The sequence below is a fragment of the Ctenopharyngodon idella genome, chromosome 6 (assembly GCF_019924925.1).
Source record: "Ctenopharyngodon idella isolate HZGC_01 chromosome 6, HZGC01, whole genome shotgun sequence".
In the NCBI taxonomy this organism is placed as follows: Eukaryota; Metazoa; Chordata; class Actinopteri; order Cypriniformes; family Xenocyprididae; genus Ctenopharyngodon; species Ctenopharyngodon idella.
This window is the reverse complement of record NC_067225.1, coordinates 23125171-23143630: the sequence shown is the minus strand read 5'-3', so window position 1 is coordinate 23143630 and position 18460 is coordinate 23125171. Positions and strand designations below refer to the sequence as shown.

Genomic DNA, 18460 nt, shown 5'->3' with positions numbered 1-18460 from the left:
AAACTTGAATGTAGGAGCTTCCCAGCTGAACTTGAAGGCAGCATAAACAATGATGGCAAAGCAGCAAATTTACACAACTCTGTTCACATTATGTTTATGTAACATTCTGCAATAAAACAATCTCCCATAGTTTAAAGACTTGCCATTCACAGATCACTGTGTTTAATGGTACTTCATACAGTCACTGGCTTCTGTTGAATGGGGGTTGTCACTGATGCACAATTATACCAGGGGATTATATTGTGTGCCAACAGATCAAACAAACTAAACTCTGTTATGTAACAGTTAGCTTCACATATAGCTGCTGTTAAATCCTTTGAGAAGGATCTAAATAATGCCTGTTCCATGTTAATGGTTTGGGGTGGTGTGATTTTGTCTGTGAAGATCACCTGTTTAAGCTCTAAAGACTGAGCACTAGACCTGAGCTCAGTGTATCAGCAGAGTTGAGGAAAGTCCTTCTTATCTCTTATTGCACGGCTCTCAGGGATGATTCTTTCAGATTTCAATTGTGGCATTCTGAAAACAAATTTTTTTGTATAATGACCACTAAACTGAATAATTAATCAGTCAACAGTTGAGTGAAAAAGAAAGAGGCTCGGTGGTATCTTTTTTCATACAATAAAATATATTTATGTTGTTTATTTGCTTATTTGCAAAGTAGCCGTGTAATAAGAGGAATATTGTACAGTTAAATCAGTCATTATAGCAAAATAAACCTCTCTTAATATTTAACCCACAGCTTATAATGTACATAGTTTATTTTTGCTTTGCCACTGTTCCATTGGAAGACAAATCAAAACCATAAAAACCACTATTGGAAACAGTGCATGTCCAATCAAAATAGAGGTGCTGCTTATTTTGCAACAATGACTGGCTGACTGTACATTATCTCATCCTTAACCTGCATAAATGAACGATTATCATTAAGAGAACTTTTCTGCCTGAGTGCCCTTTAGTGATATAGAAACAAAAAACACTTTCAACATGAAAAATTTTTAAACAAAGAAATAATTTCAAGAAAGAAAAAGCCTGTTCTTCAATTTTGAAACATAATACAAAACAGATTTAACTAGAGGAACGAAAAAAGTACATAAAAAAATAGCATCAATTTAAATGAGGAATACATTAAGAGAACCTTTTTTTTAATCTCAGATTTAATGAGCAAGCAACTATTAAACACAGTTTGAAGAAGTAAAAATGGAAATGAAAGTTTTGTTTTTAACCCAGACAGCGAAACAGAGAGAGAGAGTCAGGGTGAAATGAGAGGATGAACAGCAAAGCAAGAAAATACAATTGAAGTAAATAGTAAAAGAGGTCATGAACCTTAGTTCAAAATTAAAATTCTGTCATTAATTACTCACACTCATGTCATTCCAAAGACTTTCATTCATTTTCGGAACACAAATGAAGATATTTTAATTAAATATGAGAGATTTCTGTCCCTCCATTGACAGCTACACAACAACCACTTTCAAAAAGTTCATAAAAAGATCGTTAAACTAATCCATATGAATTGAGCGGTTTAGTTCAAATTTTCTGAAGAGACACAATTGCTTTAAATGATTAACAGTTTGAATTTAGGCTTTTATTCACATATTAACATTAATCAGCGAACATAAACAGAAGCTCAACCGAACCTTCTTGATGCGTAAGAACAAACCTTATTGGTTCTCGCGGAAGCTCAAAAGCAAACATGCTTGAGCTTCCATTTACCATAAATGATGTGTGCGTTGGTGAATATTTATATGTGAATAAAAGACAAAATTCAATCTGTTCATATAAAGCGATCATGTCTCTTCAGAAAATTTGGACAAACCGCTCAATTCATATGGATTCGTTTTACGATCTCTTTATGAACTTTTTTAAGCGTCAAAGTGGTAGTTGCGTAGCTGTAAATGGAGGAACGGAAATCTCTCATATTTCATTAAAATACCTTCATTTGCGTTCCGAAGATGAATGAAAGTCTTACGGGTTTGGAGTGACATGACGGTAAGTAATTATTGACAGAATTTTCATTTTTAGGTGAGCTAACCCTTTAAATCAATGACAGGCTTTAGGAGGGCCTAGAGAGAACAATCGAAACAAGAAAAGAGGAATAGAAATATACATAGACGGACACACTGGAGTATTTAGATGGTCTGACCCAAAGGAACTACATGACACAATCATTATGACTCATGCACTGAGGAAAGAACCATTGTCATTATATGTCTAAAAACAGATAACTCTTTGCCAGTATTCTAATCATTCCATCCGCTGTAGCTATGAGGGGCATAATTGTGTTACGTGGGAGAGAGGTGGGCGATCAAGCAGTTCTGCAGGACATTTAGCTCATTGTGACCCAACAGCACAAAGTAAGAATACAAGACGTTTGTGAGCTAAGCTAAGCAGCCCGAGCCACAGTATGAGCATTGTGATGAATAGGGGAATTTGCAGGAGTGAATGGTGCTGTGACCGCTGTGAATAACTGTGTTCTCCATGCTTGAGATATTGGAAAGCCTCTCGGGCTCACCATCATCAGAGTGGCATCATGAAAGGCTCTTTTGTGAGCGGGCACACACTGAATGCGTCTTCCTTCGGGTCTGTGTCCAGTCTAAAAGCCCCAGTGCTTTTGTGCATCTGTCTGTCTTTCTCTCTTTTCTTTTCAAACAGGGTTTCACAGAGCAGCAACAACACTGGAAAGCAAGCTATGGAAACCAAAGCGTGCTGTTGAGGAACTCAGAAAAAGCTACTTCTCTGGAAACAAGGCAAAGTGCAGTGTGAAGTAATGACCAATAAACTGGCAGATAATGGGCCGTTTTGAGAATACTGGCATTGGGTTAATTCCAAAATCAGTTTAGATCAACCTTGTCAGTGGATGTGTTATGCATATGTTTTGTTTTCACATATTTTGAATTAAGAGTAAATTAAGGGTTTTATTTATTTAAAAAATCTAATTACATTTAAGAAAAAAATACAGTAAAAACAGTAATATTGTAAAATATTACACATTTTATAAATATAATTTATTCCTGTGATGGCAAAGTTGAGTGTGTCAGCATATTAGAATGATTTCTGAAGGATCATGTGATGGTAATGGCTGCTAAAAATTCAGCTTTGCCATCACAGGAATAAATTTCATTTCAAAATATATTTATATGTAAAACAGTTATTTTAAATTCTAATAATATTTCACAATATTACTGTTTTTGCTGTATAATTAATCAAATAAACGCAACCTTGGTGAGCATAAAACTTAAAAAAAAATGCAAATATAATTGATACTTATTTTTCTTATATTTTATATACAAAATATAATTAAAAAAAATAAATTATGAAAATGAAATCATCTACCAGATTGACTGATTTAATAAATGTGTGTGCGTATGTGGTCTTACCTCATAGGCCTGGGGGCTGGTCAGACATCGAGCCAGCGGACCGCAGCAGGCCGGCAGGGTGGAGGTCAGGGGGGGGCCGCTATGGGTCAGGATAGGCTTCAGGTAACTGTACTCAGGTTAAGGGGAATAAATCTGCTGAAGTGTCAAATGTCAAGCAGATGTGAACCACGGATCTGTACTGTCACATGAGGCTACAAGACTCTGGTGGATGTAGACCAGTGGTCAGCAACCATATAGGATAATCACAGAAGCGCGCACCTTTGGTCGCACGAATGGATTGTCACATCTGTGAGCTAGCACAGGTTAAAATCTCACACTTTAATAGTATTTATAGCACCTAACTTAATAAAATGTGTTGTGTGACTATGAGGAATGATTACCTCAAAATATACATTGTACGCAAAAAAGTAGCTTGGACAATCTTTTTGTGATCTGTAAAAGAAAAAAAACTGGTTTTGAACCTTATCAGGATGAATAAATAATGAAAATTTTTTTTGGGTGAACTAGTTAATTCATACATGCCATGAATCAATAATGACCGCAAGACTGTTACTTCCAACATTTGTCCAACAAAACAATCAACCAATTCAAAAATAGCACTGCTTATAATGGAAGCTTCCAAATTCAGCATGGCAGCAGCAAGCACTCATCTCAGAACAGATACGATTGAGTTTCAGCATCATAACCGCACAGTAACAGATCATCATCTCCTTAAATAGTTCACTCAGAGTGTAGCACACACAGATCTAGGTAGGACAGCTAGTACGCATTTGGCAGCAATGTTGAGTTTCTTATTTTTGACAGACGAGGATAAAAATAGAGAAGGCGGTGGTAGTGTCAATGGCTTGAAACCAAGTACACTCTGTGATATATTGGGAGTGTATAATATTTTTGAGGGGGGAGCTGAATGTCCCCTGCAGACCTAGAGAGAGGTTGCCAGATAAAGACTCTGGAAAATATCTCTATAGGATGTCCAATAGCGTGGTCTGTTACCCAAAGAGAAATAAAACAGGCTGCTGGAACATTTCAATAGCAGTGGCCTTTTGGAAAGCACACAAACACACTTTACTTCACTCCCGAGGGCCTGTGAAAAAGGAACCGAATGTTATTAGGTAGGTTGTTGTGACAAAAAGACAATACGCATGTAAGCTCAAATGCTTGGCTGTGGGCGCACAGAAAATTGCAAGCTAAGTCTCCTAATAAACATCTGACATAAGCTCTGAGGACCTGTGAGTCACCACATGTGGAGCTCCTAGCCACAGCTGTGCAGGAAGTGGATTGAGAAGTATGTGAGAAAATGTGTGTGTGTGTGCTACTTTCACCTTTAAGCATTATTTCTAGCAACTGTGAGTTAAATGAAACCCTTTTCTTTTGCTATTTTGCGCCTTTCACCACCCACGATCATCTCACTGAAAAGGTACAGCTACAGTACACCACTCAGCACAAAATAATTGCAGTGGATGGGCCCTGCTGAGAGCTCAAGAATCACTGATTGCTTCATTCGGGACTTAAAGACTTTGTGAAACTGGACTGCAGTCATTTGATTTTCCGTACAAAAAAAAAAAAAAAATATACGCAATGACATTTCCAGCAGCTCGTATTGAGGTGCAGAGCTCACACTGGAGCTTTTTTTGGAGCGGGAGTTACGCAAGGAGGTTGAGGCCTGTCGGTTTGGAGCTTTAGAGGCTCAGTTAAGGCCTCAGAGGAAGTAAATCATTGATCAAAATAGCTATCCTAAGAAATCTTAGAATCTTGCTCACGCCGCATTTATATTCATCCAGATCTTCTTTAGTGAGTTTCATCAATATGTGTCTCTATTGTTTGTTTTGTGGGAGCAGTTGTTTTTTGCTAGTCATTTGCATGGAGGCAAAGTAATCTCACTGCCTAGGCTCACTGAAGAGCAGAGAATAGAACGGTGAATGCAAGAAGTAATGCTCAGCCGTGCTCGAGTTCTTAATGACAGGACCACAAAAGCGTGTACGTGTGTGTTGTTGTGAATAGCATGCTGAAAGGATACTTGTGGTCAAAAGTATACCAAAGTCTAAAGAGCCAGGCGCTTTCCTGCTTGGTCTTGCTCTGCCCTTCTGACTGGGTTCCATCCTGAGGAGAAAGAGGAAGCAATTTTCATTTGTATAACCTAGGGCAGGGTTCAGAAAGCCTTTTAACATATATTATAATATACTATACCTTAAGCAAATATTGTGACATAGAAAAGCCTTAAATTAAAATATTATTCAGGCAGACAAGAAAATCATTGAATAGATGTTACAAAAACTGACTTTAGAAGTCAATATATTGTTTTATTTCCATCATTGAACATCAGCCTGTGTTTAGCCTATCTGTATATTATGGGCTTTCACACCGAATAGTTCTAGGAACTCAGTTATAGGAACTAGCCACTAGGATAGTTCCCAGAGAACTAATTTCTCCCCCGGGCCATGTTCCTGGTTGCATTTGCACCGGGAATAGGAACTCTGAAGCGGCCAACAGCGGCGTCTTTAAGCGTGGCATTTACAAATGCTAAAAAACGGTGAATGGAGGATGCCGTGATTGCGCTGTTTGTTGTGTGTCATGGGTTTTATAGTAACGGAGATGGAATGTAAATGAATAATCTATGCAACTGAAAGGGCAAAAGGTGGGGCTAAGAGACGAAATCTCCTATGACAACCTTCAGTAGGCCTATTGCATATCATCGGGCAGAGAAAAGAACACAACCCTGCAGACAGCAGGTAAATGTCGTTATCTCTGTTTTCCATGTTCGTGAAGTAAAAAATGTTTACACTGCTTTTTAAAAATGCTGGGTGCCGGTGTTTGACATGCGTTTGACCAATCAACGTACACTTACGTCACTGATAGTACCTATAGTGCTGGTTTGGACCCTACTCTGAAGTAGGAGCTAATTTAGTTCCCCCAAAAGGAGTTCCTAGAACTAAAATCGTTCCTAGTTCCTGTGGTGCGAACATGGCAAAATCCGGGTACTTCAGCCAATAGTTCTAGGAACTATGAAAAGGTTCCTCCGATGCGAAAGGCCCTATTGAAAATATTTAGAAGTAAACCAAAGGTTTAGAAAGCTGACACTTTAAATGTTAGCTCAAGTCTGCCTTTTAGGTAATAAAGGCTTAAAAGTGCAGTATGTATTTTCTGTGCCAAAAAAATAATGAAAGTCTGTCATTTAATTATATGTCTACTGGCAACATAATACCAGGCCATATAGAAAAATTCAGCAGACTTTCGAATGGGTGGAATGAAATCTGATACTTAATCAGTTATCCTAACCTACAGTTAACACTCAATATTTATCCATATTTATCAGTTGACTCTGTATATGTAGTGAAATAAGTCTCACTCTGTTCTTTCAATTGCAAGTACATTTATCCAAGTTCACCTAATCTCATGAGTTCAGCTTCAACTTCAGCTTCATTGCAGTTAAAGAGATTACAGATTAACACGATCACAAACAAGCTCACAGTAACACTATACTGCAACCTGCCCTAAGCTTACCATATTCCTTAAGTGTTAATACTATAGTGAGGACCACTGTTAATAAGATAAGATGTGTGACAAATACAGAAAGTGTACATCAACAAAAGTAAAACTGTACGCATGCTCATCAGGGTGGTCATAATACCAAAAAATTCAATAGTTCATCCTAGCACAAGTAAAGCTGCACAATTTTCTAAGCAAATATTAACATAAATATTAATCAATTAAAATAATGGCATGCATGTAGTAATAAAGGCATAAATTAAGAGCAGTAAGTTCCTCTTTTCAATACTGTTGTTTGATTAATATTATTATCTAATTTTTATTAACACTCCATGCACAAATCTTGATTTTGACACAAACCAGGGGCTGGGTTTGACACATTCTTAAGAATAAAATCTTTATTTATTATTTTCTTTTTTCTATAAATTTTATGTTTATTATCATACCTTTACCAGAGGGTATGAGGTAAAATTATTAAATAATTTAATGGGCTGTTTCAAATATTAAGCATTACAATACTAGCTACATAGAAAATGTATTACTTCTATTATATTTTACTTACTTTACTTACTATTATATTTAACTCAACATACTTGTATCAGATGTTCGTGTTCCAGACTGAAATACTAAGGGTTGTTAAAAGGGAGACAGAGGGAAATAAAGGGCTCTTAAAGACCAGGCAGTTCCTCTCACCCACTGACCATGTCCTGCTTAGGCAATATATAGACTTCCGACAAACTCACTTATGTCTGTTTAACTGTTTACTATCTGACAGTAATGTTGAGAAATAATTTACAGTGGAAAACAAAAAGGTTCTCTCACCTGAGTTAATTTATTTTATTATTTAAAGCATTTCTTAAGAACTGCACTAACTGTAGAGAACAAACTTCTTATTTTTTTGTCTTAAAGGGATAGTTCACCCAAAAATGAAATTTCTGTCATCATTTAATTCAACCTCATCTTTTATGTTCCACAGAAGAAAGTACATCATACAGGTTTAGAACGACATGAGGTTGAGAAAATGCCCGAATTTCATTTTTGGTTGAACTATTCCTTTAAAAAGGTTTTCATGAATCTGGCCCAGATTGTTAGTTCTAACTGTTTACATTTATCATCCCACTATGTTTATCAATAAGTGCGTATGACCTCTTATGGTCAGTCGCAAGCACAAGCACTCTTCAAAGAGCATGGAAACTCTTTGACTACTGATAACTGCGTTTTCTTCTAAACGAGAGTGTGCTTCTGCTTTTGCAGAAGCCAAGAAGAAGATTGGCTTCTACTGATCTGATTTCTGTCATTGCCCTATAATGGAACCAGTTTAAACCAGGATGAACAGAGGAGAAATGTCATTAGTTTCCAAGGTGTCCACTCCTAATTAGCTTTGCCATTCTAATTTGAGTAACAATTCATGATATAAAAAGCAACTTGTGTCTCTACATTGGTGCATGAATTTGCACTTCTTCAAAAATACCCACGGGTTTTAAACACGACACGGAAGCAGTGCTGACACACATTGCCAACAGCTAAGAGGTGTCAAGGTTGTTTACATGGCCACTTTTGACGGGGTCCACAATTCTTTATCTTAAGAAAACCGAAAAAAGGAAACTACGTGTGGTTTTGTAGTGCCTATATATGAGGTTTCACATTAAAGTGCAAAAGGAACAGTATGGTGTTAGTGCTGGCAATTCAGAATGAGAGTTGCACATTTTACAAAATAAATGCAAGAGTGCAAAACCATAAAACTAGGGTGTTCTGGGTGGTGTTGCTAAGTTCTTCCTTCAGTCTATTGAACATTATGTTCATTTAAAAAGTGCTAGCACATGTCTCCTTTAAAGCATCACTTATGTCCATAGCAAAAGTTTAATACTTGAAATATAATGAAGGTAAAAGCTTCATTGGCAGGAGGGCAAAAACATATTGAGACTTACTCCCTGAAGGACCTGGAAGCTGTCCCCACATTGCTGAAGATCCTGATCAGGGTCCACTCCAACTCTGAAAGAGACAGAAACTGAACTGTGAGTCTGTGAGTGTGCATATGTGACATAAGCATTTAAAGCACAGTGCAAAATGCAGCCACATATGTGCCGTGACCTTTTTTAGCAAAGCCCACAACCAGCAGCAGCGCAATAAAAAGATAAAAGGTGCAGTGGACTCAAGAAGAGAGATATTGATCATGTTATGATCTTATTTCACACAACATGTCTACTGCAGCAAGGCAAGAATTCCACTTGGAAGTAGTTAGAGAAATGAATTATAAGGTCTACAGACAATTTAACAGCAAGTTAAAACAAAACAAACGAGGGATGAACAAAATATCAGTACCATGTCTTGAACTTATTAAAAGGAATTAAATAATAAAAAGATTAATTGAGGGAATAATGAAAAAGAAATAGGAATAGTAAAAGTTCCAGGTCTATTGTAGTTATTACAATATTTATATATATATATATATATTCACTCTTATTTGTGTCTAATGTGTCAAAAATGCTAAACATTTCTTGTCTCATCACATTCAGTTATGAATTACATTAATCATATTAATCAAATAATAGCATGTTTTCAATTAAAAAACGGTGAAATTTCAACAAAAAAAAAATTTAGTTGTTTGCTGAATATTTCAATTATAAAACAGTCGTAAAATATTAAATGTTTAGCTACTTACTCGCCACATACTCTTTCACTGCTAAAATGAAAAGCGTCGCATTTGAATTCACACTCGTCTTCTGTGAACAGTAAGCCCCGCCTTCTTTGATTTGATTGGCCAGCTCACTCATTCTGACAGTGATGAGTGCTGTTAGACAGCTGAGGCAGACCAGCCTAAAAATGCAACTTTTAAAACTTTTTTGTCATCCTAACAACAAACAGAATGGTGCATAATGGAGTAGAGCAGAGCAGCATCAATAATATCAAATACTGGGGGGGACAATTTGGCCATTTCTAAATATTGGGGGGAATTGTCCCCCTCAGTGTCTATGGTGGTTACAGCCCTACTATATAGTTTATCGTCAGATATTAGAGATATTTTTATTTATCAGTATCAATTAATATTTGATATATAAAACTGTACATGCTCATTGCACCTATTTTTACATTTAGATTACTGTCACTGAATCTAAATTCTAATTTAATAACACAAATATAATCTGAAAATATTTTTTCATACTGTACATATAACATTGTGATGCCTAAATACACTTTACGATTTATTTCAGTTTTTAATGTTTTAATTTTAATTTTTTTAGTCAAAGTATAGAATTTTAATATCGACCTATCAACCATTTATTGGTTAGTGTTGTTAACTAAACTATTAAAAATTATTTTTGTTAATTGAAATAAAGCTGAAATAAAATAAAATAAATAAATATTAGATGAAAAAACATAATACTAAAATGTACTAAAATGATTAAAACTGAAATAAAATCCAAATAGAAATATTGAAAAAAAAAAAGACAAAATTAAAAAAAATATAAAAGCTTCAAAATATTAATAAATACTAGTAGTACATAAATATTACTAAAATAACATTGATTGATAATTATTGGCTTATCGAAATCAGCGAGATAATCATCCCTAAAACGTCTGTGGTTGTTTCCTGTCTATGTCAGTCAGACGGTCTTTTCTTGTGTATGTGGATGGTTCTTGAACAGAATAAGCTGCAAAGTGGACCAGACTTCTGTCTGTAGTGGAGGCCAAACTTGAGTGAACAGCCAGACATGTTCTGCCATTCACTTGACTGGCTGAAACAAGAGGAGAACCCAGCAGACCTTAAGAGCTCAGAGGGTTAGATTCTGCTGAGATAAATGACACAATAGGTGAACTTTCACTTTGGCCTTTAAGCATATTTACTGATCTTTGATCCTATGGCTTATCTTTCATTCTCCCTCTCAATTAAAGCTGTGGATATGATGTGGCTACTGGCTTTTGAACCCCAAGGATCAACAGAGACTTCATTGTGATGTTAGGCAAAGCTTGAGGGTTAGCAGATGCTCAGGCATTCTCCGCCCATGTGGACAAGCGCCAATGAAAACAAAAAGAGCTGACTTATCTGTCTTTGCTCTCACAAGTAGTTAAACCTTTACTGAATGTCTTATTTTTTCACAGTCAGCAAGGAAGATTTGTTTCTCAAAATGTGGGTGACATTAATTAAAATAGAGAAGCAAAAAAAACAGTTAACATGCTTCTGCCAAAGCCAGTGACACATATCTGTGACAAACTGGGTGTCTTAACAAGCTGCTGTTGTTTCTACCACGTCTGGAAGAGAACTGTCTGTAAAACAAAAGACAGTTTCCCTCCCCAATGGTTTAGAACAGGAGTTGATTTGCTCATGTGCAAGTTACATTGGGGAAGGGGAAATGGTGGGGAAGGAAAGAGCTTGAACTTTATTGGAAGAAAATCAGGATGGTAAAGACTTGAAAAAACGGATGTAAAACAATATAAACATTAGACTACTGTAATGACTAGGTTTGCAGATGGAGGATGGGCTACATTAATGGGTCACAAGGAGGTCGGCGGGGCCAGTTATGACAAAAGGGGAAAGTAAAGATCGAGGGAGAGTACCACGTGCCGCCCCTAACCACATTCTACACAGTCTGCACACGGCTGCGGAAAGCATATATATACATGGTGGATGCTGAACATATCCTTCCTGTAAGACGGTCAGAGCAGCTCTCGTTGTCGACCTGTATGCAGTTGCAGATGTACTGAGGCCAAGGACAGCAGATTGTTGGTTTTTAATGCAGGTATAAGTGGAAGCTTATTAATTTCGAATGCCTAATCTTGTTTCTTTTGATGCCTTGGTATTACTCATCTGCAATCTTAAGCCAGTGTCGAGTCTTTGCCATTGAGCTTTGTGTACAGATTTCCTTTAGCACACCAATGTGAAAACAGGAACGACAGCACACACATTCTTTCAAAGTGACTCCCACCAGTTTTAAAAACAGCCCTGGAAGAAATGCACTGGCACAACATGGAGACTAACCACTAAGAACAAACATTTGAGTGTGCTGAGTAAGTTAACTTCATATAAAGGGGTACTATACTGAGTAGAGGAGGAGAAGAAGATTATTACAGATAATACAACAGAATAGAATTAATACTAGACAGAAAAACACTGACAAAGCAACATTCAAGTAAAAAAATTTCTTGGTTTTTCTTCTTTCTTTTTTTTTTTTTATCTTGGTAATTACATTTAATGTAAACAGCAACTGAGAGATTCTTGTGGAGAAATCCAGACAAAAGAGCAACAAATGAATAGTATACATTTGCCCTTAGTTGTGTATTCTTAAAGTGCCCTATTATGCTATTGTAAATGTTCCTAACTTCTCCTACAATCGATTTACATGCATCCAAGGTCAAAAAAACACTTTAATTTTCTCATAATATACACTGCAGCATCACCTTACTTCTCACAGTGTCTGAAACAGTTTGATAAAGGATTCGCTCTCTCTAAACGACTTCTTTCTGAGCGCCTAATCTCTGACTGGTCAGATGGCCAAGTCTGTTGTGACTTACAGCGCATGTTGAAAAGGAAACGCCTATTACCTTATCTGAATTTCAGTTTCGGAAGCCTTCTCAGCTTTCGCAGCAACCAAATTCTTCCAGGCCTCAGGTACAACTACAGTGTTTAAGGGCAGGTCAAAGTCGATGCCGTTTGCAGGCAGCAAATGAAGACCATAGGCTGGCATTATGCAAATTTATACCCAACTAGTGTGTCTTAAATTTATGGTTTCAAACAGGAATTTTCATTTCAGTGCATCATTATTAAACAAAACAGGATAGTAAAAGGAGTAGAGAAGATTTAGCAGGAACGCGGTACAATAGAGTCTTAAGCAACCAAGACACAAGTGCTTGATTAAAGCAGAAGCCCAGACATTACAGTATCAAACACCAACACAAACGACTGCTTTTATTGTGCATTGTACAAAGTGAGGTCAAAAGGTCACCGCCACCTGTACAAGACTGCAAAGTCCATCATCACCTGATGTAATTCCTCAGTCTACGCAGCCTCTCCTTCTCGGCAGCAGAAGACTCTCCAACCCTGAGCACAACACAGAACTCTTGAGACCAGCCCTGCAAACAAACATCCTAACATCTTCTATTCAGAAAAAGTGAGAAAAACTTTACACTCTGGTGTTTCTTAGACTCCAAATGTTGGTCTTTGTGTCTTTGTATTGCTATTCGTGTTTCTTGGACCATCACATGAAAATGTAACAAAATTAAAAATGTTGAGGAAATTAACATTCCAAAAAAAGGGATACAATAGTTAAATGGTCTTTTTTTGGCACACTGAGACAGAAGAAATCAAATTATGAAGTTCGAAATACATTTAAACTCCTCTGCAAAACAGACATTTCCTATCCGATACATAAAATGTGTTTGGGGCTTCACATTCCTGCTCTGAATTGGCTCTCTGTGCTCTGAGCTCAATGTTTATAGAGTAAGTGGAACCTCCCGGGACTGTTCTAGAAAAGGGAGAACTAGCCAACACAGAGGAAGAAAGTCTAAACCAATGCAGAAGACAGCCTTATGGCTTAGATCTTGAGCAACAGACAGCTTTCAACCACTGTCAGGCTACTTCAAAAGTGTCATAATACTGTATATAGGCTTTTCTCAATTTTCAAACAGCGTTTTATTAAAAAAAAAAAAAAAATCTAAACAAAATTAAATGTTAAATTAAAAATAATTAAAATAAAAATAGTAAAGTAATACAATTGCCACAATAATACCTTTATGGAAAACAGCACTTAATATAAATGTGAAAGTCATGCTTTGCATTCTGCAATGTCTTTTTCCCCCAGCACTCAGACATTACATTGACAAATGCCTAAAAGTACACCATCGATTCCAGTTTTAACAGGGAGCTATGCAAAAGCCTCTCTTTAATCTCAGGTGGCCTGGTCAGCAGTGGCAAAAAAAAAAAAAAAAAAAAAAAAAATATTGCAGTGGCATCCCATCTGTTTATTTGAGCTAGACATGAGCCTCTTCTCTCATCCCCACTTAAGTACAGTAGCTGTGCAAAATGTTTTCAACGAATTATCTGATTGCTTATTTTAATTGCACATTGATTAGCCTACAGTTGCCCAAAGCAGGAGACAACCGCAGTCGAGTTAAGAATAGTCTGTATGTGTGAGTATTGAAGAGTAGCCCTCACTCAGCATGGAAAAATGTAGCGTGAGCTAGTCCAGGGGTCAATTGTAGTGCATTTGTGGAAATGGAAACCCTTTGGAGAATGAGAGAGTATTACATCCATCAAATTTAGTTGAAAAGTAGAACAACAAAAAGCCAGCGGTGAAATCCCTAAATGCTCAGGAAACACAGCTGGCAGAAAAATCACTACTGTTAATACATTAATGCACTGTGAGATCAGAGGACTGTTATTCTTACTGTGCAGAATTTAAAATAAGAGAAACTGCAAATGTCTCTTTGATCTGCCGGTGTATTGTCTGATTATTGTCCTATAACCATTATATATATTTTCCTAGCATTAGTTCCACTCATTTGCAGGGTTGGAATTATCCGCACACACACACATTGGATTTGGCACAGGTTTTACGCTGGATGCCCTTCCTGACGCAGCCCACCACTGAAAGTGCACTCACACTCACACACAGCCAATTTGATGTATCCAATCCACCTAACCAGCATGTCTTTGGACTGTTTAGAGGAAACTGAGCACCTGACCTGCAGGAAAACCACGCAGACACAGGAGAACATGCAAACTCCAGTCCACACAGAAAAGATTTCTGGCTCTGCCGGGGCTCGAACCAGGGACCTTCTTGCTGTAAAGCGACAGTATTGTCCTACACCAATTATATTGCCAAAATTCATGAATCTAAAGTTGCTGTGCTGTAACACTAAATAAATATATGAATCTTTATTTAGAGGGTTTATGCATACAAAGGGAAATTAAAGGCCCTTCAGAAAGAAACAGGAAATGATCAATATCAGCTCTCATTATATGTTCCCTCTTCTCTGCTTTGCATACAGTACGTGCACTTGCATGCTGTGGTCCTTACCAAAAAATGTGCCACATTGATAAGTAAGGATTAAAAGTCCCTTCAATAAGATTAAGTGGTTTTTTTTTTACCATTAAAACTTAAAACTCACTTTCACACTCAGGGTGTTCTATGCAGTTACTGATTTTTAGCATAATGGGTAAGGTGTTACTTGCTATGTGACTGCTTACTGGCCCAAGTCCTTTCTTCAATGTAAGTACATGGACATTTTTTTTTTCACCCATTTTATCATCTACAAGGTGAAACTCTTAAGTCCGATTGCAAGTTATGTGAAAAGTTAGGGTTTATTCAAATTCCTAACCTAAAGCAATTGCAATAGTAAATTGTAGAAACCTCACACACTCAAAAAATGAACTTTCACTGTTGTTAGTTTCACTTAAACCATCCTTGTTCACATTACTTGAACTCATGTAACTACATGAACTTAATTTAACTGAGTTGTTTCTACTAAAAATGAGTTGTCAGATTTACTTAAAGGGGTGGTTTATTGCAATTTCACTTTTTTAACTTTAGTTAGTGTGTAATGTTACTGTTTGAGCATAAACAACATCTGCAAAGTTACAACGCTCAAAGTTCAATGCAAACGGAGATGTTTTCTTTTAAAGAATTTTTAACTGTATTTTGGATCCGCGCCGCGCATTCGGTCTTAAAGTGACAGCAGCCCCTGCTGATTTCTGTGTCATGAATGTTAATCAAACAACAAAAGAAAAAGAGAAAAATCACTTTTGTAGTTTTAACACAGATTATGTTTAATTTATACAGTGAGACTATGCAGTATTATTTTACATTTGATTATTCAATTTCTGTAACTGAATACCGTTAGACTTACCTGGAAAATATAAAGCACTATTTATTTCATTTGTATCTTTGTTCTATTATATTTATCTATGCTTGTAATGTGTTCATTATTTTCTATGTGTATTCACTCAGCTACAAAATCACCCCAATAATCCTAGAACGATTAATTCTTTCCAAATAGAGCTTTTCAAGTCATCGGGTGAATTTTTTTTTTTTTTTTTTTCTTCTTCATATCGCAATATATAAAATCGCAGAAAAACTAAATATTGTATTGTTCAATATCGTGCAGCCCTAGATTAAACTGTTATTTTATGTGTTTTTCAGTAAAGGGAAATATGTTGTTAAGTTTATGTTAGTGTTAAATGTTAAGTTATGTTGGACATTTAGAGAAGTTTCTGTAATATTTTTGAATTTTGTGGCTACCATTATGCAGAAGAGTGGCGCCTGTGTTTAGGCTGTGAGCGCTCATATACGCATGTTTATAGGATGGAATTCCTGCTCTCAATTCATTTGAGCTTGTTCAATGAGTTGTGAGTTATTTTTTTGAGTGCATTTTGTAGAGCAAATAGTTAATTTAATAAAGGTAAATTAAGTCAATAAATGTGTTCACCTTGCGTAGTAAACATAAAATTAAGTAAACTGTACATATAAATATTATGTATGTATGTAACAGTGACAAATTCACTTGAATTTCTTTTGTTCATACAACTAAATTGTTATTTGTACAAATTACTCAATATAGTTGCATGGAACCACTTGACACTGCATTTTTAAGTAAATCCAACAATTCATTTTTTTGAGTGTATAAGCTCTGTTACCATGATGTACACACTGGACCACTGGACAGACAACTGGACAATACAATCTTTATACTAATGTTATGATTGATATTAACATTTTTATTAGTGGCATTGACCACTTCAGCATACGAAACATGAACTGTTTACAATACATGATTGTTTAGGTGTGCCGGTTCACCTCATGTACAATGTACAATCCCAGTAGATCAGCAGTTTCTGAAATATAGAGCTGCGATTCCCAAAAGCATTAGGATCCCATTGTCACCAATGTTCTCTATGATCAACTTAGCTCACAATGCTTTTAGGAAACGCAGCCACCAACCACAATGCCATGTTCAAAGTCACTTAAATCACCTTTGTTCCCCATTCTGATGCACAGTTTGAACTTCAGCAGATTGTCTTGATTAGATTTTTGCGTTAAGCAGTTGAACAGGTGAACCTAATAAATATATTTTGTTTTAATTCAGCTTCATTTCAGGTATTGAAAACTATTTTTAATAGTTTAAGTTAAAGGATTATTTCACTTTAAAATGAAAATTACTAGAGATGCACCGATACTAAATTTCTCTGCCGATACCCGATTATTCAGAATGATATCGTCCGATGCCGATACCGATATCGATAGTTTGGTTTTTCTTAAGGAAAAAAAAATCTCTCCCAAATAATGTTGCAAACTATACAGGGAACCCTCTCATTTGGTACACTACCATATTAGAGGTTACAATTAACAACAGAAGTTTTATATTCAGCTGCTGTTTGTTTTCAGATATAATAATTACACTCAAATAAAAACTGAAATGTTTGTATAAAACAGTATCACATAAGGTAGTTTTCATAAGCACATGTTGTCTTCAATTTACACAAATCTAATTAACAGTAAATAAGCTCCTCTCTAGTGTTTTTTTATAGAGAGATAGCTAAGGAACATTGGAAAACATTCCTGAGGTAAATTTGACATGATGTGACATTGTTCACAAGCTGTTTTATTGACGTCTTTCCGTGGTTGAAGCACAAATAAAGTGATTACATGAGACGTGATACATTCTGGTAAGTTGTACTAGGCTATATCTTTCAACATACCTCTGATGATCATGCATGTTTTTCGAGATATAACTTGTACTGAAGAGGAAGAAAAGACTCGCGCTCCGCACTGCCGCCTGAACTGAGGCATTACAGCGATCTGACACGTCACATTTAAGAGCGTCAAAACGCCATTTATTGTTTGAATTTCATGATAAAACGGACAGAATTTGAAAACTTAAACTTTTATTCTTATCAGACGTAACAAAGCACAAAGCCTTTTGCGATTATTGGATGGGAGGCGTTACAAATAAAAATGCAGGCAACCTTGGCTTGAAAAATGGGTGATTCACAGGGTCAAAAAGAGCCTGCTTTAGTGTCACTATTTTTAAACTGTTAATGCGTTAAAATTCAACACGAAAGCTGGTTTGCCAACTGCCAAGAAGAAGAAATTCCACTCTAGTGATTTTCTTCACACACACGTTTTTCCGCACCCTTTTGATTGACAGGATATAATCGGCCCTGATCATCGGCTGTTTTTAAACAATCGGCCGATGGCCGATAGTGATAATAATAGCTTTTATCGGCCGATACGATTGCTGGCCGATACATCGGTGCATATATAAAAATTACCCCAAGCTTTACTCACCCTCAAGCCATCCTAGGTATATATGACTTTTTTCTTTCTGATGAACAGTCAGAGAAATATTAATAAATATATTGACGCATCCGAGCTTTATAATGGCAGTGAACAGGATCAATGAGTATGAGCTGAAGAAGTGCCTCCATAGTGCCTTGATATTTTTTTTTTTACACAAACGCATCGCTTCACTTCAGAAGGCCTTTATTAACCCCCCGGAGCCACATAGAGTACAAGTTTATGATGATTGGATGCACTTTCTTCAGCTCATACTCGTTGATTCTCGCTCACTGCCATTATAAAGCTCGGATGCATAAGGATATT

The 18460-nt window shown here is 36.4% G+C and overlaps 1 protein-coding gene across 2 annotated transcripts in view; it reads right to left on the bottom strand.

The window, feature by feature from the left end:
• The window catches only part of slc9a7 (solute carrier family 9 member 7), a 42992-nt gene that overhangs the window by 2212 nt on the left and 22320 nt on the right, over positions 1 to 18460 (bottom strand). The window contains exons 13-16 of one of the 2 annotated variants that reach the window (XM_051898241.1): positions 12841 to 12900; positions 8792 to 8855; positions 5395 to 5477; positions 3378 to 3483 (exon numbers count right to left, since the gene is read on the bottom strand). In XM_051898241.1, coding sequence (XP_051754201.1) covers positions 3378 to 3483; positions 5395 to 5477; positions 8792 to 8855; positions 12841 to 12900 — 313 coding nt within the window. The remainder of the gene's footprint in view (positions 1 to 3377; positions 3484 to 5394; positions 5478 to 8791; positions 8856 to 12840; positions 12901 to 18460) is intronic. The other variant, XM_051898242.1, reaches the window with a different exon arrangement.